This window comes from Sus scrofa, chromosome 1, assembly GCF_000003025.6.
Source record: "Sus scrofa isolate TJ Tabasco breed Duroc chromosome 1, Sscrofa11.1, whole genome shotgun sequence".
In the NCBI taxonomy this organism is placed as follows: domain Eukaryota; kingdom Metazoa; phylum Chordata; class Mammalia; order Artiodactyla; family Suidae; genus Sus; species Sus scrofa.
This window is the reverse complement of record NC_010443.5, coordinates 90,156,449-90,179,291: the sequence shown is the minus strand read 5'-3', so window position 1 is coordinate 90,179,291 and position 22,843 is coordinate 90,156,449. Positions and strand designations below refer to the sequence as shown.

At 37.0% G+C, this 22,843-nt stretch overlaps 1 protein-coding gene across 5 annotated transcripts in view; it reads left to right on the top strand.

Moving 5' to 3' along the window:
• Positions 1-12,295, top strand: part of SENP6 (SUMO1/sentrin specific peptidase 6) — a 132,985-nt gene extending 120,690 nt beyond the window's left edge. For all 5 annotated transcript variants that reach the window (XM_021092294.1, XM_021092296.1, XM_021092302.1 and 2 more), the window contains 5 exons: positions 5,210-5,313; positions 6,832-6,920; positions 8,674-8,742; positions 8,845-8,995; positions 10,825-12,295. In XM_021092294.1, the coding sequence (XP_020947953.1) occupies positions 5,210-5,313; positions 6,832-6,920; positions 8,674-8,742; positions 8,845-8,995; positions 10,825-11,034 (623 nt within the window). In that variant the 3' untranslated portion in view covers positions 11,035-12,295. The remainder of the gene's footprint in view (positions 1-5,209; positions 5,314-6,831; positions 6,921-8,673; positions 8,743-8,844; positions 8,996-10,824) is intronic.

Below are 22,843 nucleotides of genomic sequence, written 5' to 3'. Positions count from 1 at the left end.
ATAGGATGATGTGCCCGGCAAACTTATTAAACTGTGAATAGATCTGATACATCTTTGGAGAAACAAAGGCATAGAAGAAATTATGTGAACTCAGAAAGAACCTATCAGAAATTGTGAATGCTGAACATTCTCTTGACCCTTGATACTTTTACCAGCCTGTATTATTTCAGTAAGTCAGAAAGCCATTGCTCTGCTCTTACAAAAATATTTTTTTGTTTGACATACTAATGCATAAACCTGACATTAGCCCTATGAATGCTAGTCTTTGTGACCTTTGGAGTGGGTATAAGATAAGAGGCAGAGGAGTCAGCTTAGCAGATAAAGCAGAAAAGGACATCAAAAGCCCAGCAGATACAGTTGACCCTCGAATGACATGGGATTTGGTGTGCTGACCCTCAGCACAGTTGAAAATCCACGTATGATTTTATATTTATACGTGGATTTGTGTCATACCGCACAATTCCATATCCACAGATTCACATCTCTAGATTCAGCTGACCTTGGATTGTGTACTGTATTACATTATTTGTTGAAAAAAAATCCATGTATAAGTGGACGGTGCATTTCAAACTCGTGTTGTTCGAAGGTCAACTGTACTACTTTTTCTAGATCACTTTCCAATCTCTTCCATCAGACAGGAAAGGGAATGAAGATAGACAAAGTAGGTAATCACCAAGTTCTGGCTGATTTTTTTCAGTTTGAGTATTTTAATACTTGAGTAGAAAAAAAATAGAGTCAGCAATAACTACATTAGAGATGAATTGCCATTTTGGGCAGTCTGAAGCTGCAGAGCAGTGTGCACTCTTTCTCACTGCCCTTAAGACAAACTCCTGCCAATTAGTCCATGAGAAGGTGCCCGGCATCATTAGTCATAAGGGAAATGTAAGTCAGGACTGCAGAGATGCCTCTTAGCCACACAAGCATGGCTAAATCAGAAAGTGTGATTCTAACAAGTGTTGGTTGAGGATGTAGGGAAATCAAAACATTTGTGTAGTATCAGTGGGAATGCAAAATGATACAGCTTGCTTTGTGAGACAGTTTTACAGGCCTCAAAAAGTTAAAACATTCAGTTATCATATGATCCAGCAGTTCCACTCCTAGATAAACACCCAAGAGCAATAAAAACATACATCCACACAAAAACTTGGGCCTGAACATTTATAGCAGCATTATTCACAATAGCCAAAAGGTAGTAAACCAGATGTTCATCACCTGAAAGATGGGTTATCAGAGCATGGTCTCTCCATCTAGTGGAATATTGGTAAGCCATAAAGTGTAGTGTCACAACGACAGCATAGGTGAAATGTGAACACTGTGCCGAGGGAAAATAGTCACACGTGACCATGTGTCATGTGATTCCATTCGTATGAAATCTCCCAAACAGGAAAATGAAATAAAGTGAATCAATGGCTGCTTAGGGCTGGTGGGGGTCAGGGCAGGAATATGGGGAGAAGGGAGTGATAACTGAAGAGTAATGAGGTTTGTTCTTTTTTGTGTGTGTGTGGTATATTTAAAGTTCTTATTTGATCAATAATTTCATACAGTTTAATGTGCATTGAGGTTACAAACTGAATTAAAGTGCATGACTTAGAGCAGTGGGACAAGCACACGGCTTCCTTCATATACACAAACCGTAGAACTTCTTAGTGGCCCTCTCCTACAAGTTAATGTTCTAGTTGATTAGTAACCAGTTAAATTTGAGTGAATGTCCTAATAAATCCTCATGGAGACCAAAGTAAAGAATACCTGTTTTATGTAATTTGCCCTTTTAATATGTATGTATTCTATTTTTTCTTCTTTTTAAAATTATAGTTTGTGCATTTGTTTTCAATATGTGTGTAACCATATCATTTAAAGAAATTAATTTACCTTTATCGTGTGTATATTTTCTGTTCCTTTCAAATGCTTATCTTAATCCAGTGATGATAATGTCTCACAATTTGAAAAATGGTTCTCTACATTGGGTCTGTATCTTTTAGGAACAAGGTCTAATATCCTTCATCAGATGTTTCCAGAAAGTATGTTGAATAAGAGTGCTCTCTAGAGGAACCTCAGAGGATGGTTATGCAGTCTATCCCAGATGAAATGATGACATATTAAAAATTAGGATAAGGAGCACTTGTGAAGATTTTTATAATTATGCTTAGTCTCTTAGTAATCAGTTTCTGTTTGATCTGGGAGTATAGTTGGCAGGATTTTAACTTAATTTTAACCATTGAACACACACACATGCCAGTGTTGACTATGATGTCTGTTGACATGCTGCAGTAAATAAGTGGAATTGTATCTTATCACGGGAATTAGGTTTTTAAGGTCAATTGTGGGAAAACAATAATGTGTTATTGTTACTTCTGTTTGCTGTTTTCTTTTCAGTTGGGCACCATTTGAAATCGTTGTGTTGCTGCATACTATACATGAAAAATGTGTGTTTAAACACTAGACTCAGTTCTGCATCTTCAGCTGATCTCACTCTACGAGCAGCTCAGGAACTGAGACTGAATGAGAACAGCTAATTGAATTATCATCTCTCATTTTACCCAAGGGCATTTTTTACTGAGTGAAATAATTGAAGGAATCGACTATACTGTTTAAATTACTTTTTTCCCTTTTTTGTAATTCACACGTATTTAATATATATAAGGTTCATATTTATATGACACAGTTTTGTGTAATACAAGTATAGATAGGAATAATTTGCTGCTAAAATAACTTGATTGTGATGACTAATGTTCTGAGGATTTGGACAAATTTAAATTATAGATGTTTTAACTTCAAAAAAGCATAAAAATACAGATTTTTGGAAAAGATAAATTGAAAAGGTTATTCTTTTCATGATAAAAAGATTCACCCTGGAGTTCCCGTCATGGCTCAGTGGTTAACGAATCTGACTAGGAACCATGAGGTTGCGGATTCAATCCCTGGCCTTGCTCACTGGGTGACGGATCCGGCATGGATCCGGCATTGCCGTGAGCTGTGGTGTAGGTTGCAGATGCAGCTCGGATCCCATGTTGCTGTGTCTCTGGTTTAGGCTGGCAGCTACAGCTCCAGTTGGACCCCTAGCCTGGGAACCTCCATATGCCACAGGAGCGGCCCAAGAAATGGCAAAAAGAAAAAAAGGGGGGGGGATTCACCCTGGTGTTTTATTGTTTTAACTAGTTTGTCAGTCACAACATTTAGACTTTTATATAAGTTAAATACATCTTTTTTTCAGGGGTACATTTTATCTTGCTGTCTTCCCATCCTAACTTGCTTATATTAGTCTTCTTAATGGCCGCCCCCCCCCCACTTTTTTTTGTCTTTTGCCATTTCTCGGGCTGCTCCAGTGGCACATGGAGGTTCCCACACTAGGGGTCAAACCGGAGCTGTAGCTACCGGCCTATGCCAGAGCCACAGCAGTGCGGGATCCGAGTCGCGTCTGCAACCTACACCACAGCTCACAGCAATGCCAGATCATTAACCCTCTGAGCAAGGCCAGGGATCAAACCCACAACCTCATGGTTCCTAGTCAGATTCATTAACCACTGAGCCACGATGGGAACTCCTTAATGTCCTTTTGATAACTTGTACTAAAATAAGTTTTGTCCTGTCTAAAATACATTGAAGTCCTACTTTTAAAAAACTTGTAAGTGATATGCTCTATAATAAACAATATTGGTATAATGCCAAAAGTCACTCAAAGTCCCTGACTCATTTTTCATTATTTTCCTGTTAATCTTCTGTTTCTTTGAAACATACTATGTAATTAGCTTCTTTAAGCAGAAGCATTGATTGGTAAAGATTTAGGTTCTTGAAACAGACCTTTAAAAGAATTCATTACCAGGAGTTCCCATTGTGGCTCCACGGGTTAAGAAGCTGACTAGTGGCTATGAGGATACAGGTTTGATCCCTGGCCTTACTCAGTAGGCCAGTAGATCCAGTGTTGCCACAAGCTGCGGTGTAGGTAGCAGGTGCAGCTGGATCTGGTGTTCTGTGGCTGTGGCATAGGCCGGCAGCTGCAGCTCCGATTCAGCCCCTAGCCTGGGAACTTCATATGCCATAAAAAGAAAGGAAAAAAAAAAGAAAAGAATTCATTTCCAATATTCCTTATGAGTCATACTAGCAGCACCTACATTGGCTTGTGTTGTTTTATTTTATTGAAAAGTCTATAAATATAACCAAATGTGAAGGAAAATATATGGAGTTGGGGAATGCATGCATAACTACCATCCTAACATGATGATTGTTTTCATTTTTATATTTTTAAAAATTATTTTTCTAGACACAAGCCTGTTTTACTTAATTTAGTCATGTTTTTTAGCTTGTACAATTTTCCTTATTTTCACAATTTAAAATTTTTAAATGTACACATATTTTGTGTTCTAATTTGCTAACTATTCCTGTTACTAAACCTTTGAATTGTTTTCAGAGTATTGTAGCTTATTACTAAAGATACCTAGCATACATATAAACATTTATTTATAGAGTTCTCACTGTGGTGCAGTGAGTTAAGAATTTAGCTGCAGTAGCTCAGGTTACTGCAGAAGAGCAGGTTTGATCCCCACCTGGTAGAGTGGGTTAAAGGATCTGGCGTTGCCACAGCTGCAATGTTAAGTCACAGCTGCAGCTCAGATTCCATATGCCGAGAGTGCAGCCATAAAGTTTTTTTTTTTTGTCTTTTTTCTTTTTAGGGCCGCACACTCAGCATATGGAAGTTCCGAGGCTAGGAGTCAAAATCAGAGGTGCAGTCGCCTGCCTACACCACAGCCACAATATCCGCAACCAGCCGCAGCCAGATCCAAGATGCATCTGTGACTTGCACTGCAGTTTGCAGCAATGCCGGATCTGTAACCCACTGGGCAAGGCCAGGGATCAAACCCCCATCCTCATGGATACTAGTCGGGTTCTTACCCACTGAGCCACAACTCCCAGCCATAAAATTTTTTCAAAAAATTGTTTATATACATGTATTCAAATAGTATATACTTAATAATATAATTGATAACCCAGTTTTAAAATTTTAATGAATTTTAGGGTCTAAGTAGTAGAAACAACTCTGTAAGTGACATGTCAATCCAGGTTTTTAAAAAAGTAACATTTTATATTTGTAGTATCACATGGTAAAGATTTTGTATTTGTAATTACTATGTAATTAATTACTAGCATTCATTTTAACATATACTACAAACTACATGTGTGTTCTTTTTTAAAATTATGTTTCTTACTGATACAGATGGCTTAAGCAAAATCAGACTAAACTACAGTGATGAATCAGGTGAAGGTAGTAAAATGCTTGAAGATGAACTCATCGACTTCTCAGAAGATCAGGACAACGAGGTAAAACCTAAGGCTAGGCCAAAAGTTCTAGTACTTTATCTGATTGCAAGTTTTTCTAGGAGTCCTTAGGTACCTCCTTCAACACACCTTCTGGATTTGGGTCTCAGCTCAAAACACAAATTCAGTTTTCAATCCAGAAGTTGCCAGAATAAACATATTAGTGCTTTTATTTTTCACTTTGGAGTTTGTGTTTGTTCTGTTTGCTCCTGTGGACTAAACTACTATTATCCAAGTAAAGTTAATTCTCCTACCCCAGATGCCTACCCAACCCCTACCACACCCCTTTCTCTTCCTCTTTTAAAGATTTATGGACCAAACTTACTTGGTTTTACTTAACATTCAGGAGGCAAATGTTTAAATTTTCACTTATGTGGTACACAAGCACAGCAAAATTGTATTTATTTTTTCCAGTTTTCAAGTGATTTTTCTTACATCGAATTTAGTGTATATGTGCCATGGCAGGAACAGATAAAATTTTGTTAAAATAGGTCAATTCTAATATTTCCTTACAGTCTCACTTGTCTAATAAATTTTGTTGAGACCAAAAATAAAGTATATTTTTGAAAATATTTTATAACTTAAGTTAAACAGGGATTAATATATAGAGAAAAGCTTAAACCATTCTTTAACTCACTCTGATCTTTCCTTAGTTAGGACAAACTGTATACCTGGTAGTAAATTTGGATGACTTTGTACTACACCATTTTTCTTTTTTTGCTTAGTTCTCTTTTGAAAAAAACCATTTTTGGTGATATCCCTTGGTCTACAGTGTGTAGCTATGAAATACAGTTTTTCTCTTTAATGTACGCAGACACGTATTTGGGTGTTTATAATAAGGTTTGAGTAATAAGGTTGCAGGTTTATAATCACTTATGTTCCTCCTGTCATAGCAGTTACGTGAACTGATTAATTGTACATTATTATTATTATTATTCCTATGTGGATTATTTCATTCTTAAGATTACCAGAAGCTTTCCAAAGAACAACAAAAAAAAAAGCCTTGTTGTGTATTCAAGGTAATCTGTAGAATCAGACACATTATCATAAAGTTGTCTTCTCTCAAGTGGATAAGTGGTTTTGTCAAGTAAAGTGTTTCCCAAAACCCTTTAAATGTTTCTGATATGAAAAAAAATTTGTGTGAAAGAATAATAAGTATGTCATTCATGTCCTGTTGTGAACAGTTGTCTTACCCAACAAACTAAATTTTTGTGAAAATACCTAAAATTAGAGCCACAATATTTGACAAGAGAAGAATCAGTCATAATATATTTAGTCTTTAAAAATTTTGATTGAGTAAATCAGATGTAACAGTTTTTCATAGATCTAATTGATAGTTTCTTTTCATTAAAATGCCATTGTTTTGGCATTAGGTAATTGGAATCAAGTGACATACCACATTTCCTAATGTCTGATCATCTAAATACAGAAAAATTGTTTACATATTTATTCCAAAGGTTTTTGTCCTCAGAAATGCTATTAGATTGTATGTTTTCAATACTAATAAGCTGTCTTTTACAGGATGACAGCAGTGATGATGGGTTCCTTGCTGATGACAACTGCAATTCAGAAATAGGACAGTGGCATTTGAAGCCTACAATTTGTAAACAGTAAGCATTTATCATATATCTTGCAAACTACATGATAATTTCTAGTCACATACCCCCCTAGAATAAAACACTAACTGTACTATTTTAATTTAAACTAGTACCTAAACAAAAGTCACAGAGGCTCTTGGGATCCATTAGGAAAATTGGGTCATCATGATCTATGTCCAGGGATGGAGTTGGGGTGAATGGAAATTGTTCTGGTTCTCTGTTTGCCCATTTTCTGTGTGTGTGTGTCGGGGTGTGGAGGGAGTTGTACGTATACATGTGCTTAGAAAACCACTGTTTCAGAGTTCCCATCATGGCGCAGTGGAAATGAATCCGACTAGGAACCATGAGGTTGTGGGTTCGATCCCTGGCCTCGCTCAGTGGGTTAAGGATCTGGCATTGCTGTGAAATGTGGTGTAGGTCACAGACACAGCTTGGATCTGGCTTTGCTGTGGCTGTGGTATAGGCCGGCAGCTACTGCTCCAGTTAGACCCCTAGCCAGGGAACCTCCATATGCCTCGGGTACAGCCCTTAAAAGACAAAAAAAGACAAAAAAAAAAAAAAAACCGCTGTTCATTTTGGATATATAGTGGCTTGGAGCAGGAAGGGACCAAGAACTGTCATTAAAATTCACATCAGGAGTTCCCATTGCAGCTCACTGGAAATGAGTCCAACTAGCACCCATGAGGACACGCAGGTTCAGTCCTCTCTCAGTGAGTTAAGTATCTGGTGTTGCCATGAGCTGTGGTGTAGGTCACAGATGTGGCTCACATCCTATGTGGCTATGGCTGTGGCATAGGCCAGCAGCTACAGCTCTGACTCAACCCCTAGCCTGGGAATCTCCTTATGCTGTTGGCGGGGCCCTGAAAAAAAAAATGAAATTCACATCAGTAACATGGGACTTCGAGGTGGCACTGAATGCACAGCTCCTGTGTGAGGGCTGTGGTGACTCGGGGCAGTCCTTAGGGACATGTTCCAGACGGGCACCCCAACCGAGAGGGGGTCTGGTTCTCAGAAATGCATGCCCCAGGGCTCTCCAGGGTCTCCAAGCTTCTGAAGTGATGCAGTATAATATAGTTCTAGATGTGTGGCTTTTTGTAGGAAATCTTGGCTGAAATTCCATTAATAGCATTTGAAAAGCGAACTTCATTTATAAAGGAAAATACAGAGCCCTAGAGCAGTTAAAAGAGTTTCTCCAAATCCCATAAATTTTAGCCAGGAAGAATGTAAATCTTTAAACATTTTGGAATTCTTGTACTACATTAGACTTCCTCACTTAGAACAAAATTTTGAGAGTTACATATATTGAGTGCTCTCTCAAGTGGAATCTTGCCCAGAACATTGGATCCTAAACTCTTATGTGATGATCACTTGTTTTGTTATCTAGAATAGATTTAGTTAAAAACCGTATTATTTTTCTTCTAACTTGGCATGATCTCACTTTTAGCAGGTTATAATATGGGGATGTTCAAATTTTCAGAATTTCTACTAAAGTTTGAAGTATTTTTAGGAACTAACTGTGGGACTACAGTAAAATGTCTTCATAACTTAGATATGGTTAAGTTAATATTCCATTATTTAGCATTTAATATAACCACAGATAGTTAACTGAGTATTATTAGGGTGTTTGCTTAAAAGGTTTATTCCCTCCTCCCCCCACCTAAGTTTTACTGAATATACAAAGGAAATTTTTAAAATTTTAAATTTTATTGTTAATGTACCTTTAAACATTGTAAAGTATTAATAATTGGTCATTCCTGCCCTACAGACCTTGTATCCTACTGATGGACTCACTCAGAGGCCCTTCTCGGTCAAATGTTGTAAAAATTCTAAGAGAGTAAGTTCAAAACTCTACCTATACTTTCAATTCTGGTGGGGATGAGGAACTGTGTATATTTAAATGTATGTATATATTCTTACTATATACACATCATTGCAGGTATTTAGAGGTGGAATGGGAAGTTAAAAAAGGAAGCAAAAGAAGTTTTTCCAAAGATGTTATGAAAGGCTCTAACCCAAAAGTACCCCAGCAAAACAATTTCAGTGATTGTGGTGTGTATGTATTGCAGTATGTAGAGAGCTTTTTCGAGGTGGGTTTCAGTTTGTTGGATCTCATTTGATTAAATGGTGTGTTTGACCTTATGTTAGTATAAAAAATACAATAAGCAAATATTTTGAAAAGACTGAAAACTACCTTTTCAAAAACTCTTAAATTGGAGACCTTTGAAGGCATGAAAAAGACTTTATACAGCATCAAATCCAGCACTTGTTGACCTCCTTGCTCCTCACTGATAGGCTCTTCATCTCTACTGGCTCTGTCCACCCTAAGAAATCTCTCCCATGGTTCAGACTGTCTCTTTTATTCTCCTTTCTCCCCTTCACATATACAGTTCTGGACAAGTATTTATATTGACTCTCTTCATTTCCACAAATCCTCCTTGTTTCTCGAATCTCTGTAATCTGGCTTTACTCTCACTCTTAAATTGAAATTGTTCCTGACCTCCCAGCCCCGTTCCTTCCTCATGATGCCCTCTTCCTTTGACTTCAGAGGAACGTACTACACACACACCCCTCTTGGATATTCTTTACAGTTACCCTGACTCCTTCCTCTTCTTCACCCACCACCCATTATACCATAGTCCTGTGATTCCATCATGTAGCATCAAATATGTTCAGTGCTTTACCCCTGCGCCAGCTACCTTCTGAGGCCAGTATACTAGCATCGCTTTCCAAACTGCTGCACAAGCTCCAGGCCACTTGCCTTGAGTTTTTCACACAGTTGTTTTCCTAAAACCCAAAATATAATCATGTTACTTTTCTGCTTATAGTGGCTTCCTGTTACTCTTGAGTTAAAGATTAGAATCCTTCACCTCGGGAGTTCCCATCATGACTCAGCGGTTAATGAATCCGACTAGGAACCATGAGGTTGCAGGTTCGATCCCTGGCCTCGCTCAGTGGGTTAAGGATCCGGCGTTGCCGCGAGCTGTGGTGTAGGTCGCAGATGCGGCTCGGATCCCGTGTTGCTGTGGCTGTGGTGTAGGCTGGTGGCTATAGCTCCAATTAGCCCCCTAGCTTGGGAACCTCCATATGCTGCATATGCTGAGGGAGCGGCCCTAGAAAAGGCAAAAAGACCAAAAAAAAAAAAAAAAAAAAGAATCCTTCACCTGGCCTGCATGATCTCGTCCCAGCTTCTAGCTGTGTTTCTACCATCCTTACTCTAGCCTTCTATGTGTCAGCTGCCTGAATGTCATTCAGCTCCTCATACTATGTCCTGTTCTCTCTTCCTTCCAGACCTTAACACATATTTCCTTACCTGGAATACTCTTCCCCGTTCCTTCCATCATTTCTTATTTGGCCAACTGCTGCTCATTCACCAGGTCTTAGCATAAACATCACTTCTCAGAATTGTGTTAAACCCTCAGATGGGAATACCATACAGGACTTTCTGATTGTCCTGTCTTAATACTTGTCATACTCATTATTTTAATTGTTGAATCATCTGTCTGTCTAGACTGAGGTCAGCAAACCTTTTCATAAAGGGTCAGGTAGTAAATATTTTAGAATCTGCAGCCATATGGTCTCTGCTCACTTCTGCTCTTGTGGCATGAAAACATCCACAGACAGCATGTAGAGGAATTACTGTGGTTGCGTTCCAATAAGGCTTCATTTACAAAAACAGGCAATAGGCAGAATTTGGCCTACTGGCTGTAGTTTGCCGACCATTGATCTAGAGTATAAGATCTGTAGGCAGAAACTGTCTTATATCTTCAGTGCCTAGCACAATGCCTGGCAGGGAATAGATGATGAGTAAATATTTATTAAACTTTTTTTTTTTTCATTTTAACTCTGGAATACTGTTGTGATTGAAACTATTATTCCTCATAATGTTCTAATGTATATGTAATATTTTTATTTTCAGAATCCAATTCTCAATTTTGAACTACCTATGAATTTGGCAAATTGGTTTCCTCCTCCAAGAATGAGAACAAAAAGAGAAGAAATCCGAAACATAATTCTGAAGCTTCAGGAAGATCAGAGCAAAGAGAAAAAGAAGCATAAGGACACTTACTCAACAGAACCATCTTCAGGCGAAGGAGCAGAACACTATGTCAGTAGCATCTCAGATTGACCACTGCCACTGCTTGTCAGTATTCCTTCAGAAACCGAGTGACTTTCAACTTTGGGTATAGACAGTAAAGAACTGAAGTGCTCCCTACTCAGAGTGATTTGAAAATGTTAATCCTTGTATAAATGTCATATAATTAATTTCCAATGGAGTATGTTTTAAGTGAAAGTCTGTAAATATGTTAATGAGGCCAATTTTTCCAGCATTTATAATTATTTTTTTCACTTGTTAGGAAGCTTTTGTTATGTATTTTCTGTTAATAGTACTTAAAACTGCAACTTCTAAACTCAAAATAAATAAAAAAATATTTATAGGAGGAAATGATTAATTTGATATTCTTTAGTGAAATTGTATTGAATTCCTCAGTGGGTGTGAAATACTTCATGGGAATATTCGAGTGTTTATGATAATCTTTTACCTTTACATTTGTTCTAAAATGACTTGAAATGTGAAAATAAGGTTGAATTGAAGGCATATTAAACAAGATATCTTCATATGCTTGTATAGCAGGCAAACATAACAGCTTTTTAATTTGTACATTCCCATATGTTTAGAGAACTTAGGCCCCAAAATGTAATAAATATTTAAAGTTTTACTCAACTATTTAATAAACAGTATTTAGAGCAATTCAAAGAAAAATAACTTTGAATTATACTACTAAATAACTATACTTTATTGTACATTATTGTCAAGTACATTTCTAAAGATGTCAAAGACTCAGGTTAAAACTATTTTGGTAAGTACAGCTTGAATTTCAAATATCCCATGTTACCTTTCTGTATTATAGCTTAAAGTATCTACAATCTGTGTGATATAGTTAATTGATAAACATTTTTAACCTGTGAACACAGGAATTTAAATAGGAATTTACTATTTTTTGTAATGACTTTCGCTATTTTTTCATTGCTCATTTTGTTCTTGTTATTTTGATAAAGTATCAGACTTTTTGCGCCTGAGTTTTTTAGTGTAAATTATTTTTACATGTAAAAGTACTGTTTTTAATCAGTTGCATAATGCATTAAAAAATCTGCCCTTTTTTTCCTTTAAAAATACTAAAATATGATGGTTTGATGACAAATTTACAACTCTCATAGGGATCTTCCCTAGATCTGCCGAAAACTATTATTTTCAAATGAGATGTTACACATTTCTTTCAAATTAACTTTAAGACCTGAAATTATGTTAAAGTCACTTTTTTTGTTAAATAATTTAAAGTGCACATATAAGAAACGTGGTTGAGAATAAAAGGAACACCATTTTTTAATCAGCAGTTACTTTATTTTTAATCTGGCCATTGGTAACCAACGTCTTAGGCTATTTTCTTGGATTTAATAAAGTCCATGGATGTGTTTGCATGGGTTTAGAGATGTTGTTACCAATAACCAAAGAACTGTTTAGACACACTCACTAAGGGAAGCACAGGGACATGACCATGAGTGGTATTGCTTTTGGATTTGCTACTTTGGACTACCTTAACTTTTTTATTTATGAGTGCATTATTTCTTTTTTAGGAATACCCCAGAGCTCCTAACCCAGATATGAAAAAACAAGAGTTTGATTTTATTATGTATTGAGTATGAACCAAAACTTGGAATTGTTTTTTCAAACCTGATAAGCAGAATTGGCATATTTAATTTTTTTACTATACTCTATTTTGTCAGTATTTGGAAGTACTGAAAAAAACATTCTAAAATACTTGTTTCGGTTTCTAATGGTTACATTTTGCACTCTTAATTTTTGATAAGATACAAAGATAACCTGTCCTTTGGGCCAATTCAGTCACATTTTGACATTAGAACTAGATATGTCTGACAACTTTCTAGAAGCAGAGGATCCAGCTATTCGATCATATTTCTCCTACCCCATGTAAGATTCTATTTTTAAAAGTTAGGCTAAGAACTTTGCAATATATATGTGTAACTTTGGATATGTGGATATATGCACATATGTGTGTGTTTGCGTGTGCGTGCGTGTGTGTGTGTGTCTTCAGAGACGGTTAGGTTGAGTTCCAAAACTAGACTTGAGAATCTCTGGTGTGTATGCACATTTGCTTGATAATTGTGTACTCTGGCGCGTCTATATATAGTTTACAGTGGGTATCAACCTTTTAAAATGTATTATTAGTACTCAGAAGTTGTGAAACAGAATTTTAAAGCTTAGAAGTTTGTACTAGATGCTGAAACTGCATGACGAGTATCTAGTGTCTTAACTAATTAAATAGATCTGTTGTATTTGTTTTCTTGTTGGATAGAATAACAGTTAATCATTTTTAGAAGAGTTTTAGATTACTTGCCATAAAATTTTTATGTGTCTTAGCTCTTGGTAGTTTAGGAACAAAGGTGGCATTTAACTAGTCCTTTTCCTTTGATGTTGCTAAGGCATCTGAAAACTTAATGGTATTATTTCAAGTTCACATAAACCTAAAGAAGTTAAGCATAGTAACCTGTGCTTAAACAGTTAGTTAAATATAGGAGGTTTTATTTGAAAAGATAAAACGATTATCTAAATTATATCTTGTTTTTAAGTGACAAAAGTGAATTCAGTATTTTTTCCTTTAAAAAACTATGATCTCTAAAGACTATAAGATATAAAAAGAATAACAGTTTTAATTTCCCAGAAATTAAAAGTTGTACTTAAAAGTCTCAGACAATTTCCTGAACAGGAGTAATAAAGAATATATTTTAATATATAATATATGATCAAGAGCTCCTGGGATATAGCGTTAGAAAGGATAACTTGTTAGAATAAAAAGAATCCTCACCTTAAGAGATGAGGTAATGGGGAGCCGAACATCTAGAAGAGGCATAGATACCAAGGGTGCCCTGTAGGTTGCTTTGAGGACAAAAGAGAAGGAGGAGATTACTGGGGGCCAGGGGAGGTGAGGGGGATGGTACTGCGGACTGTCCAGCCAGGTCATTATAAACAGGTAGTTTGCCAGTAGGACAACTGAATTCTCATAAGCAAGACCAGATCGTATTGGGAAATGAAATCTATTAAAGAGTGTTCTGAAATACTCCAGCAAGACTTTCTGGTAGTTTTCCTACTCCCAAGAAGAAGAAGAAAAGTTACAAAAACTGCTTTTTGAAACTTAAATTTAACCACAGAGGAAGAATTGGTTGATCAAGCAGAAGAAATGTGTATCTTGGGGAAAGAGTTCTACCATCTCAATTCTGAGAGGCCAGGTCAAGGAGTAATGATAGAGTGTCTAAACTGCTGTCAGGGAAATCAGGGTGCAGTGTTACTCAGAGGAAAATACCAGAGACCTGTGGCCTGACACAGAAAAAAATGTTGAAAGCTTAGAGTTCTTTACTGTCTATCATAGATAACAGTTGTTACTTAACTGCAAAAGATTACAGTGAGGAACATAGGATCCAAAACAATTTTTCTAGAAATGTGTCTGGGGGAGTTTTCAGAATATGTATACCTAGGGTCTTCATGCCAGTGGTGGGAAGTATTTCCAGGTAATTCCTCAACTAATTTTCCCACTGATTTAAAAGGATCAGCGTGTGTCCCTGACAGTTATCGAGTTTCTGGCCCCAAAGGTAGTAAGTCTTGTTTGCGTTTTCTTCTCTCAAATGCTTTAAATATACCACTTTACTCCCATCCCTCAAATTCTCATTACAAATTTGATGGCAAAGTTATCACTGTTACTAAACCTTGCAGAATTATAAAGAAAAAAATATAAGGTACTCAAAGTTTGGATACTGCCAGATACCTTGTTTTTCAAAAGGCAAAAAGTAGATTCTGCAAAGTATAAGATACAATAACTCTTGATAAAATTCTAAAATGAATTTATTAGATGGATGCCTTGTGCACTCATAGGGGTCACCGGGAGTTGTAGGACCACTATAACCAAGGTGGTTTTCTGTTTTTACTAGGATTCTGAACTTGTCAATCTGTAGAATGCAGCCAGACTAGCAATTCTCAATCTGTTTGCTGACTCTGTTTTTGCAAAATATGTTCTGTGGTCAAATAAGTTTGGAAAAAATTTAAACCAAATTAAGCAGGTTTCCTGGAGCTTTTAATATGATAATATGCAGAGATTAAACAAGGAAAATATAAAGCACAGTATAGTAAATACAGAATTTGGCCATATCCTCCACTTCTCCTTTCTCTAAACTTGCCTGTAAATAAGTACCCATCAGAAGACTATTTGGGGTGTTTGTTAACTGAACTTTATGGGAAGATATTTTGAAACTTATCTGAGGCTGGTTATTTTTTTTTACATCCTATTTTACTAATAGTCGAGAATATGATGTGGAAACTTAGAAATAAATGACCAGTTTCTTGGGGGAATGGAGTTTCATGAGAATCACTCTTTTATAACCATTGTGAAAAAATTACAAACCTGCTTCTTGTATACAAGTGGATTCTCCTAGGAAAAAAATGCATTTGATGAAACTAGTTTTTGTAAGGTCATCAAATCCCCTAAACTCATACACGAGTAGAAATTGTGTAAAAATATGAAAGTGAACTGAAAGATTATATGGAGGCTTTTTCTTTCTGTTTATATCCGAACCACTTAATTGCTAGATTACACCTCCCCTGACTTCCACTTCATCAGCCTTTGCTTTAGAATTAAATTGAAAGACAAACTTTATAAGCACTTTTTCCTTCTGAAGAAAACTGCAAGAAAGTACTCTTTACTTAATATACTTTCAATATTTTTAATCCTTCAAATAACTGAAAACAAGTTGTTTAATTAAGCCTGTTATTAAATTTAACTACGTCTTTTCTTTTGTCTTTTTAGGGCAACACCCTAGCATATGGAGGTTCCCAGGCTAGGAGTCTTGGAGCTGTAGCTGCTGGCCTATAACACGGCCACAGCAATGCCAGATCTGAACTGTGTCTGCAACCTACACCACAGTTCACGGCAATGCCAGATCCTTAACCCACTGAGCGAGGCCAAGGATCTAACCTGCAACCTCATGGTTACTAGTTGGATTAGTTTTTGCTGTGCCACGATGGGAACTCCCAAAACTTTACTGCTATCTATTGTTAGCTTTATACATGACTGCAGAGGACTTGATCCAAAACAAATTAGATGAGAAATTAATCCTTAAATATTGAATAAATGTTCTGAGCACCTACTTTATACTGTGTTTTGGGGATTTAACACAATGAGCCAAACATCTCTCATGAAGATCCCTCATGAACCTTCTTCCTACAATAGAAAGACAACAGATGATCAGCCTCACAAATTAAATAAGCGCCATGCAGAAAAAGCATGAATCGTCAGAAGGCAATAGAACCTAATCTGGGAAGGTTGGGGATGTCATCCCTGAAGATGAGACGTTTGATCTACTGGTAGACATAAAGGGAAGGAAGTCTGAGAAGGCAGAGAATAGCACTCGTAGGCTGTGCAAATGCCCTGAGATAGGGGGCTGTATAACCCATCCTCAATGATAATGGCCTCATTAAGTGTATACTATATGCCAAATGCTGTTCCAAGCTTTCTTTAGTGCATGAATTTTTTCTTTACGATGACTCTATGAGATTTGTACTGTTATTACTCCCAATTTACAGAAGAACAAATTGAGGTCCAAAGAAATAACTTTCCTCAGCAAGACTAGGCATGTCTTACCTGAGAAAACTAACTGGCTAGATAAAAGATGATGAAAGTAAATGAGATGTCCATATTTTCTTTAGAGAGGCAATGGGGCTAAATCTTGATTATTACGGAAACTTGTTGTATAGGGTTTTTTTTGAACTGTTATCTTAGTATGTTTAAATATTTTCATAATTAAAATTAGAGTAGGCATATGTAACTGAAGCTCAGAGTAGGATGGAAAGATGGACTGGGTCCTGATCATGCAGGGCCCTGAAGCCATGTTCAAGATTTTGGTCATTATCCTAAAATACTCCTGAAGCATTTCAGGCAAGGGAATAGCATGATACCATCCACTCTGAATGGTGAGATCACAATGGCAGTAGTGAAAGCCGAGGAGGGGGCAGGAAAGCATGAGTCTATGCTGTAGTAACCAAGGTCATGAATGACACAGGTGGCACATGCAGCATGCTTTGAGCACAAGAGTGCCGGAATAGTAAGATATGTGAAATGTGCCTCTTAGAAACATGCAGCAGAGACAGCAAAGGTGTTCTTTTGTCCCAGTCAAAATTTTGGTTTTTTTTCTTTATGAACAAGTGATTATCAGAGATACTTTAAGTAAAACATACAGCTGAGAAATGAACAGAAAATGACTAACCGAAGACGTTGACAGAAAATTGATTTTAAAAACAAAATTATTTTTAAAGCATGTGAAGCTGCCAAAGAAAAAGCATTAAAACTTTTTAAAACACCAAAGTGTTGTATATTTTAAATATAAACATAATAAAAAGAAAGTATAAAATGAGCAATCAATACTCCGTTGTCTTCGCATAAGTACTTTATCAAAGGCACATTAAAACAGTTACATTAGGTCGAATGCCTGATGTTTCCAAAGATGCTTCTTGGGGCAGCTGCCCAGAGCAACTGTAACCTAACTACTTATATTTTGTATTACTTGCTCTTTTCTCAGTCTCCTTCTCTCACAACCAAATGGATTTAGGGCCAACACCAGATCTCAAGGATGTTCATTTGTAGAGATATGACATAGCAAATAAAAGAAAAAAACAGTCAAATCTGATCCTTGGGATTTTATATTGTAAGAAAAAGATTTGCAAATTGAGGAGTTCCTGTTGTGGCACAGCAGTGATGAACCCAACTGGCATCCATGAGGACATGGGGTCAATCCCTGGCCTCACTTAGTGGGTTAAGGTTCTGGCATTGCTGTGGCTGTGGTGTAGGCCAGCGGCTACGGTCCCAATTCGACCCCTAGCCTGGGAACTTGTATATGTGACATGTGCAGCCCTTAAAAAAAAAAAATTGCAATTTCATAGTGGCAGAGAGGATAGTGCATTAAAATGACTGTCTAGTTAAGTTACCTTATTTCTAAGAGGGACTTTGTAACATTTTAGACTCTGAACTAAGGCTACATCTTACTGCGTAAGGAATGAGTTTGCATCAGAATTACCTGCAAGCTTGATAAAGCATGTATTACTGGGCTGCATCCCCAATTTCTGCTTTAGGATTTTTTTAAAGAAGCCTACATATTTGCATTTCTAGCAATTCAGGCAAGACCACACTTTGGGAACCACTGATCTATTTCTTAACATTTTCAGCCAGGTACGTGAAAACCTCTTGATGCAGGTAAGACCAAGAGAGCACCAAGCATCAAAGCATCCTGGATTCAATGAAATACTGTATGAAATTATTTGGTGATATCTACTCAGTAATCCTTTATTTGTAATCACAAATGTGAGTAACTATGAAGCATGTGATCACAGCATACAGCTTTTTTAAAAAAATTGTTATAGTCTAGATTTATCTTTCCTTTATAGCCTCATTTAACAACTCTGTATGTATTCTTTTCTATTTTCCCCATAGCCTTATAATTTCTCTCTATAGTTAATATATGTATAAAGATGTATTAATTGTTTTTCTTATAAAAACTGGGATAATACAAACATTTTTAAGCATCTTTCTTTTGTCTCTCAGCAATATCTTATGAAAATCAACCCAAGCCATCTGGTTTAATCAAGGTCAAAGTAAATTATATGATGGACCACAAGTTAGCCATTGCCTTAGTCTAGCAGCCCTAATAGGCTTGATTATGCTATAGTAACAATTCCAAAATCTCCTCTCCAAATTTCTCTTTCTTTGGCTCTTCCATGTGTCCACAAGAGGACAAGGGAGTTCTCTTCCCTAGTTACTCAGCTACCCACGCTGGTGGAGCTTGCAGTGAATACAAGGCCACTGATAAGGGAGTCTAGTGAGCAGCACAAGGACTCAAACTTCTACCCAGAAGGGGCACAGCACCTGCATTCCCACAGCACTGGCCCAAGCTAGTGACACGACACTCCTCATTTCAAGAGAGACAAAGTTTACTCTTCATACTTCCATAGAGGAATCTTTTTAGCAGCTTAAGTGACTAGCACACTACTCACAGGCATTCCCTTTTGCTCCATGAGCATGCAGCCACGAGCATGTAATACGCTTCCTGAATTCATTTCTGTATACACTGATAGTTTTATTTCTTTGAAATAGATTTACAAATGTAAATCTTTTTTTTTCAAAGTGTGGTGAACACATTATAACTTTTTTTATTACTCAATGAATTTAATACATTGATAGTTGTGCAATGATCATCACAATCCAGTTTTATAGGATTTCCATGCCCCAGCGCATCCCCCACCCCCCAAACTGTCTCGTTTGGAAACCGTAAGTTTTTCAAAGTCTTTGAGTCAGTATCTGTTCTGCAAAGAAGTTCATTCTGTCCTTTTTTCAGATTCCATATGTAAGTGATAGAATTTGATGTTGGTGTCTCATTGACTGCACTTAGCATGTAGGTCCATCCACGTTGCTAAAAATGCTGTTATTTCGTTCCTTTCAATGTCTGAGTAATAGTCCGTTGTGTATATGTACCACATCTTCTTGATCCACTCCTCTGTCGATTGACATTTAGGTTGTTTCCATGTCTTGTCTATTGCAAATAGTGCTACATTGAACACTGGAGTACATGTGTCTTTGCGAGTCATGGTTTCTCTGGATAGATGCCCAGGAGTGGGATTGCTGGGTCAAATATTAGTCCTATTTTTAGTTTTCTGAGGCATCTCCATACTGCTTTCCACATTCGTTACACAAATTTTCAATCCCACCAACAGTGTAATAGGGTTCCTTTTTCTCCACACCCTCTCCAGCACTTATTGTTGGTAGACTTTTTGATAATGGCCATTCTGGCCGGTGTAAGGTGGTACCTCATAGTGGTTTTGATTTGCATTTCTCTCATAATGAGGGATGCTGAACATCTTTTCATATGTTTTTTGGCCATCCGTATTCCTCTTTGGAGAATTGTCTGTTGAGATCTTCTGCCCATTTTTTGATGGGGTTGTTTGGTTTTTTTGGGGGGGGGTTATTAAGCAGTAGGAGGTGTTTATAAATCTTGGAGATTAATCCCTTGTCAGTTGATTCATTTGCAAAGAATTTCTCCCATTCTGTGGGTTGTGTCTTCATTTTGTTTAGGGTTTCCTTTGCTGTGCAGAAACTTTTAAGTTTAATTAAGTCCCATTTGTTTATTTTTGTTTTTACTATCATTATCTAAAAGGTGGATCTGAGATGTTGCTGTCATTTATGTTGGAGAGTGTTTGGCCTATGTTTTCCACTAAGAGTTTTATAGTGTTTGGTCTTATATCTAGGTCTTTAATCCATTTTGAGTTTATTTTTGTATGTGGTGTTAGGGAGTGGCTGTCCAGTTTTCCCAGCACCACTTATTGAAGGGGCTGTCCTTTCTCCATTGTATATCCTTGCCTCCTTTATCATACATTAGTCAACTGTAGGTACATGGGGTTAATTCTGGGCTTTCTATCCTGTTCCACTGATCTATATTTCTGTCTTTGTGCTAGTATCATCCAGTTTTGATGTCTGAAGTCAGGGATCCTGATTCCTCCAACTCCACTTTTCTTTTTCAGGATGTCTTTGGCTATTCTGGGTCTTTTGTGCTTCCAAACAAACGTTAAAATACTTTGTTCGAGTTCTGTGAAAAATGTCCTTAGTAATTTGATAGGGATTGCATTGAATCTGTAGATTGCTTTGGGTAGTATAGTCATTTTGCTAATATTAACTCTTCCAATCCAAGAGCATGGTATGTCTTTCCATCTATTTGTGTCATTTTTGATTTCTTTCATCAGTGTCTTATACTTTTAAGAGTACAATTCTTTTGTCTCTTTAGGTAGGTTTACTTAGGAGTAAACCTAAGTAGTTTATTCTTTTGGGTGTGATGGTAAACAGCATTGCTTCCCTAACTTCTCTTTCTGATCTTTCATTGTTAGTATATAGAAATGCCATTGATTTCTGTGTATTAATTTTGTATCCTGCGACTTTGCCAAATTCATGGATGAGCTCTAACAGTTTTCTGGTAGCATCTTTAGGATTCTCTAGGTATAGTATCATGCCATCTGAAAATAGTGATAGTTTTACTTCTTCTTTTCCAATTTGAATTCCTTTTATTTCTTTTTCTTCTCTGATTGCTATGGCTAGGATGTCCAAAACTGTGTTGAATACTAGCAGTGAGAGTGGATATCCTAGTCTTGTTCCTCGTCTCAGGGGGAATTCTTTCAGCTTTTCACCATTGAGAATGATGTTCGCTGTGGGTTTGTCATATACAGCCTTTATTATGTTGAGGTAGGTTCCCTCTATGCCCACTTTCTGAAGGGTTTTTATCAGAAATGGGTGTTGGATTTTGTCAAAGGCTTTTTCCGCATCTATTGAGAGGATCATATGGTTTTTATTCTCCAGTTTGTTAATGTGTGTATCCACACTGATGGATTTGCCAACATTCAAGAACCCTTGCATCCCTGGAACAAATCCTACTTGATCATGATGTACAATCCTTTTAATGTACTGTTGGATGGGGTTTGCTAGGATTTTGTTGAGGATGTTTGCATCGATGTTCATCAGTGAAATTTGCCTGTACTTTTCTTTTTTAGTGGAATCTTTGTCTGGTTTTGGTATCAGGGTGATGGTGGCCTCATAGAATGAGTTTGAGAGTGTCCCTTCCTCTGTGATTTTTTTGGAATAGTTTCAGAAGGAGAGGTGTTATCTCTTCTCCAAATGTTTGATAGAATTCACCTGAGAAGCCATCTGGTCCTGGACTTTTGTTTGTTGGAGGTTTTTAAATCACAGTTTCAATTTCAGTTCTTGTGATTGGTCCATTCATCTTTTCTATTTCATCTTGGTGTAGTCTTGGAAGATTGTACTTTTCTAAGAATGTTTCCATTTCTTCTAGGTTTTCTGTTTTACTGGAGTAAAGTTGCATATAGCAGTCTCTTATGATCCTTTGTATTTCTGTGATGTCCATGGTTACTTCTCCCTTTTCATTTCTAATTTTATTGATTGGAGTCCTCTCTCTTTTTTTCTTGACAGGTCTGGGTAAGGGCTTATCGATTTTGTCGAGCTTTTCAAAGAACCATCTTTTCATTTCATTGATCTTTTCTATGGTTTTCTTCATTTCTGTTTCATTGGTTTCTGCTCTCATCCTTATGATTTCTTTCCTCTACTAACTTTAGGTCTTGTCTGTTCTCTCTTGAGCTGCTTTAGATGTAAAATTAGCTGGTTTATTTGAGCTTTTTCTTGTTTCCTGAGATAGGCTTGTATTGGTATAAACTTTCCTCTTAGAATGGCTTTTGCTGCATCCCATAGGTTTTGGAGTGTCGTATCTTTGTTATCATTCGCTTCTAGGAATTTTTTAATTTCCTCTTTGATTTCTTCAGTGATCCATTGGTTGTTTAGTAGCATGTTGTTTAGTCTCCGTGTGTGTGTGTGTGTGTGTGTGTGTGTGTGTGTGTGTGTGTGTGTGTGTTTTGCAGTTTTTTTCTTGTTGTTGCTTTCCAGTCATACAGTGTTGAGGTTGAAAAAGATGCTTGATATGATTTCAGTTTTCTTAAAGTTACCGAGGTTGGATTTGCAGCCCAGGATGTGATCAGTCTTAGAGAATGTTCCAGGTGCACTTGAGAAGAATGTGTATTTTGCTGCTTTTGGATGGAATGTCCTATAAATATCTATTAAGTCCATCTGGTCTAATGCTTCGTTCAGGGCCTGTGTTTCCTTATTGATTTTCTGTTTGGATGATCTGTCCATTGCTGTAAGTGGGGTGTTAAAGTCCCCCACTATGATAGTGTTATTGTCAATTTCTCCTTTTAAGGTTGTTAGCAGTTACCTTATATATTGTGGTGAACCTAGGCTGGGTGCATAGATATTTAAAATTGTTTTATCTTC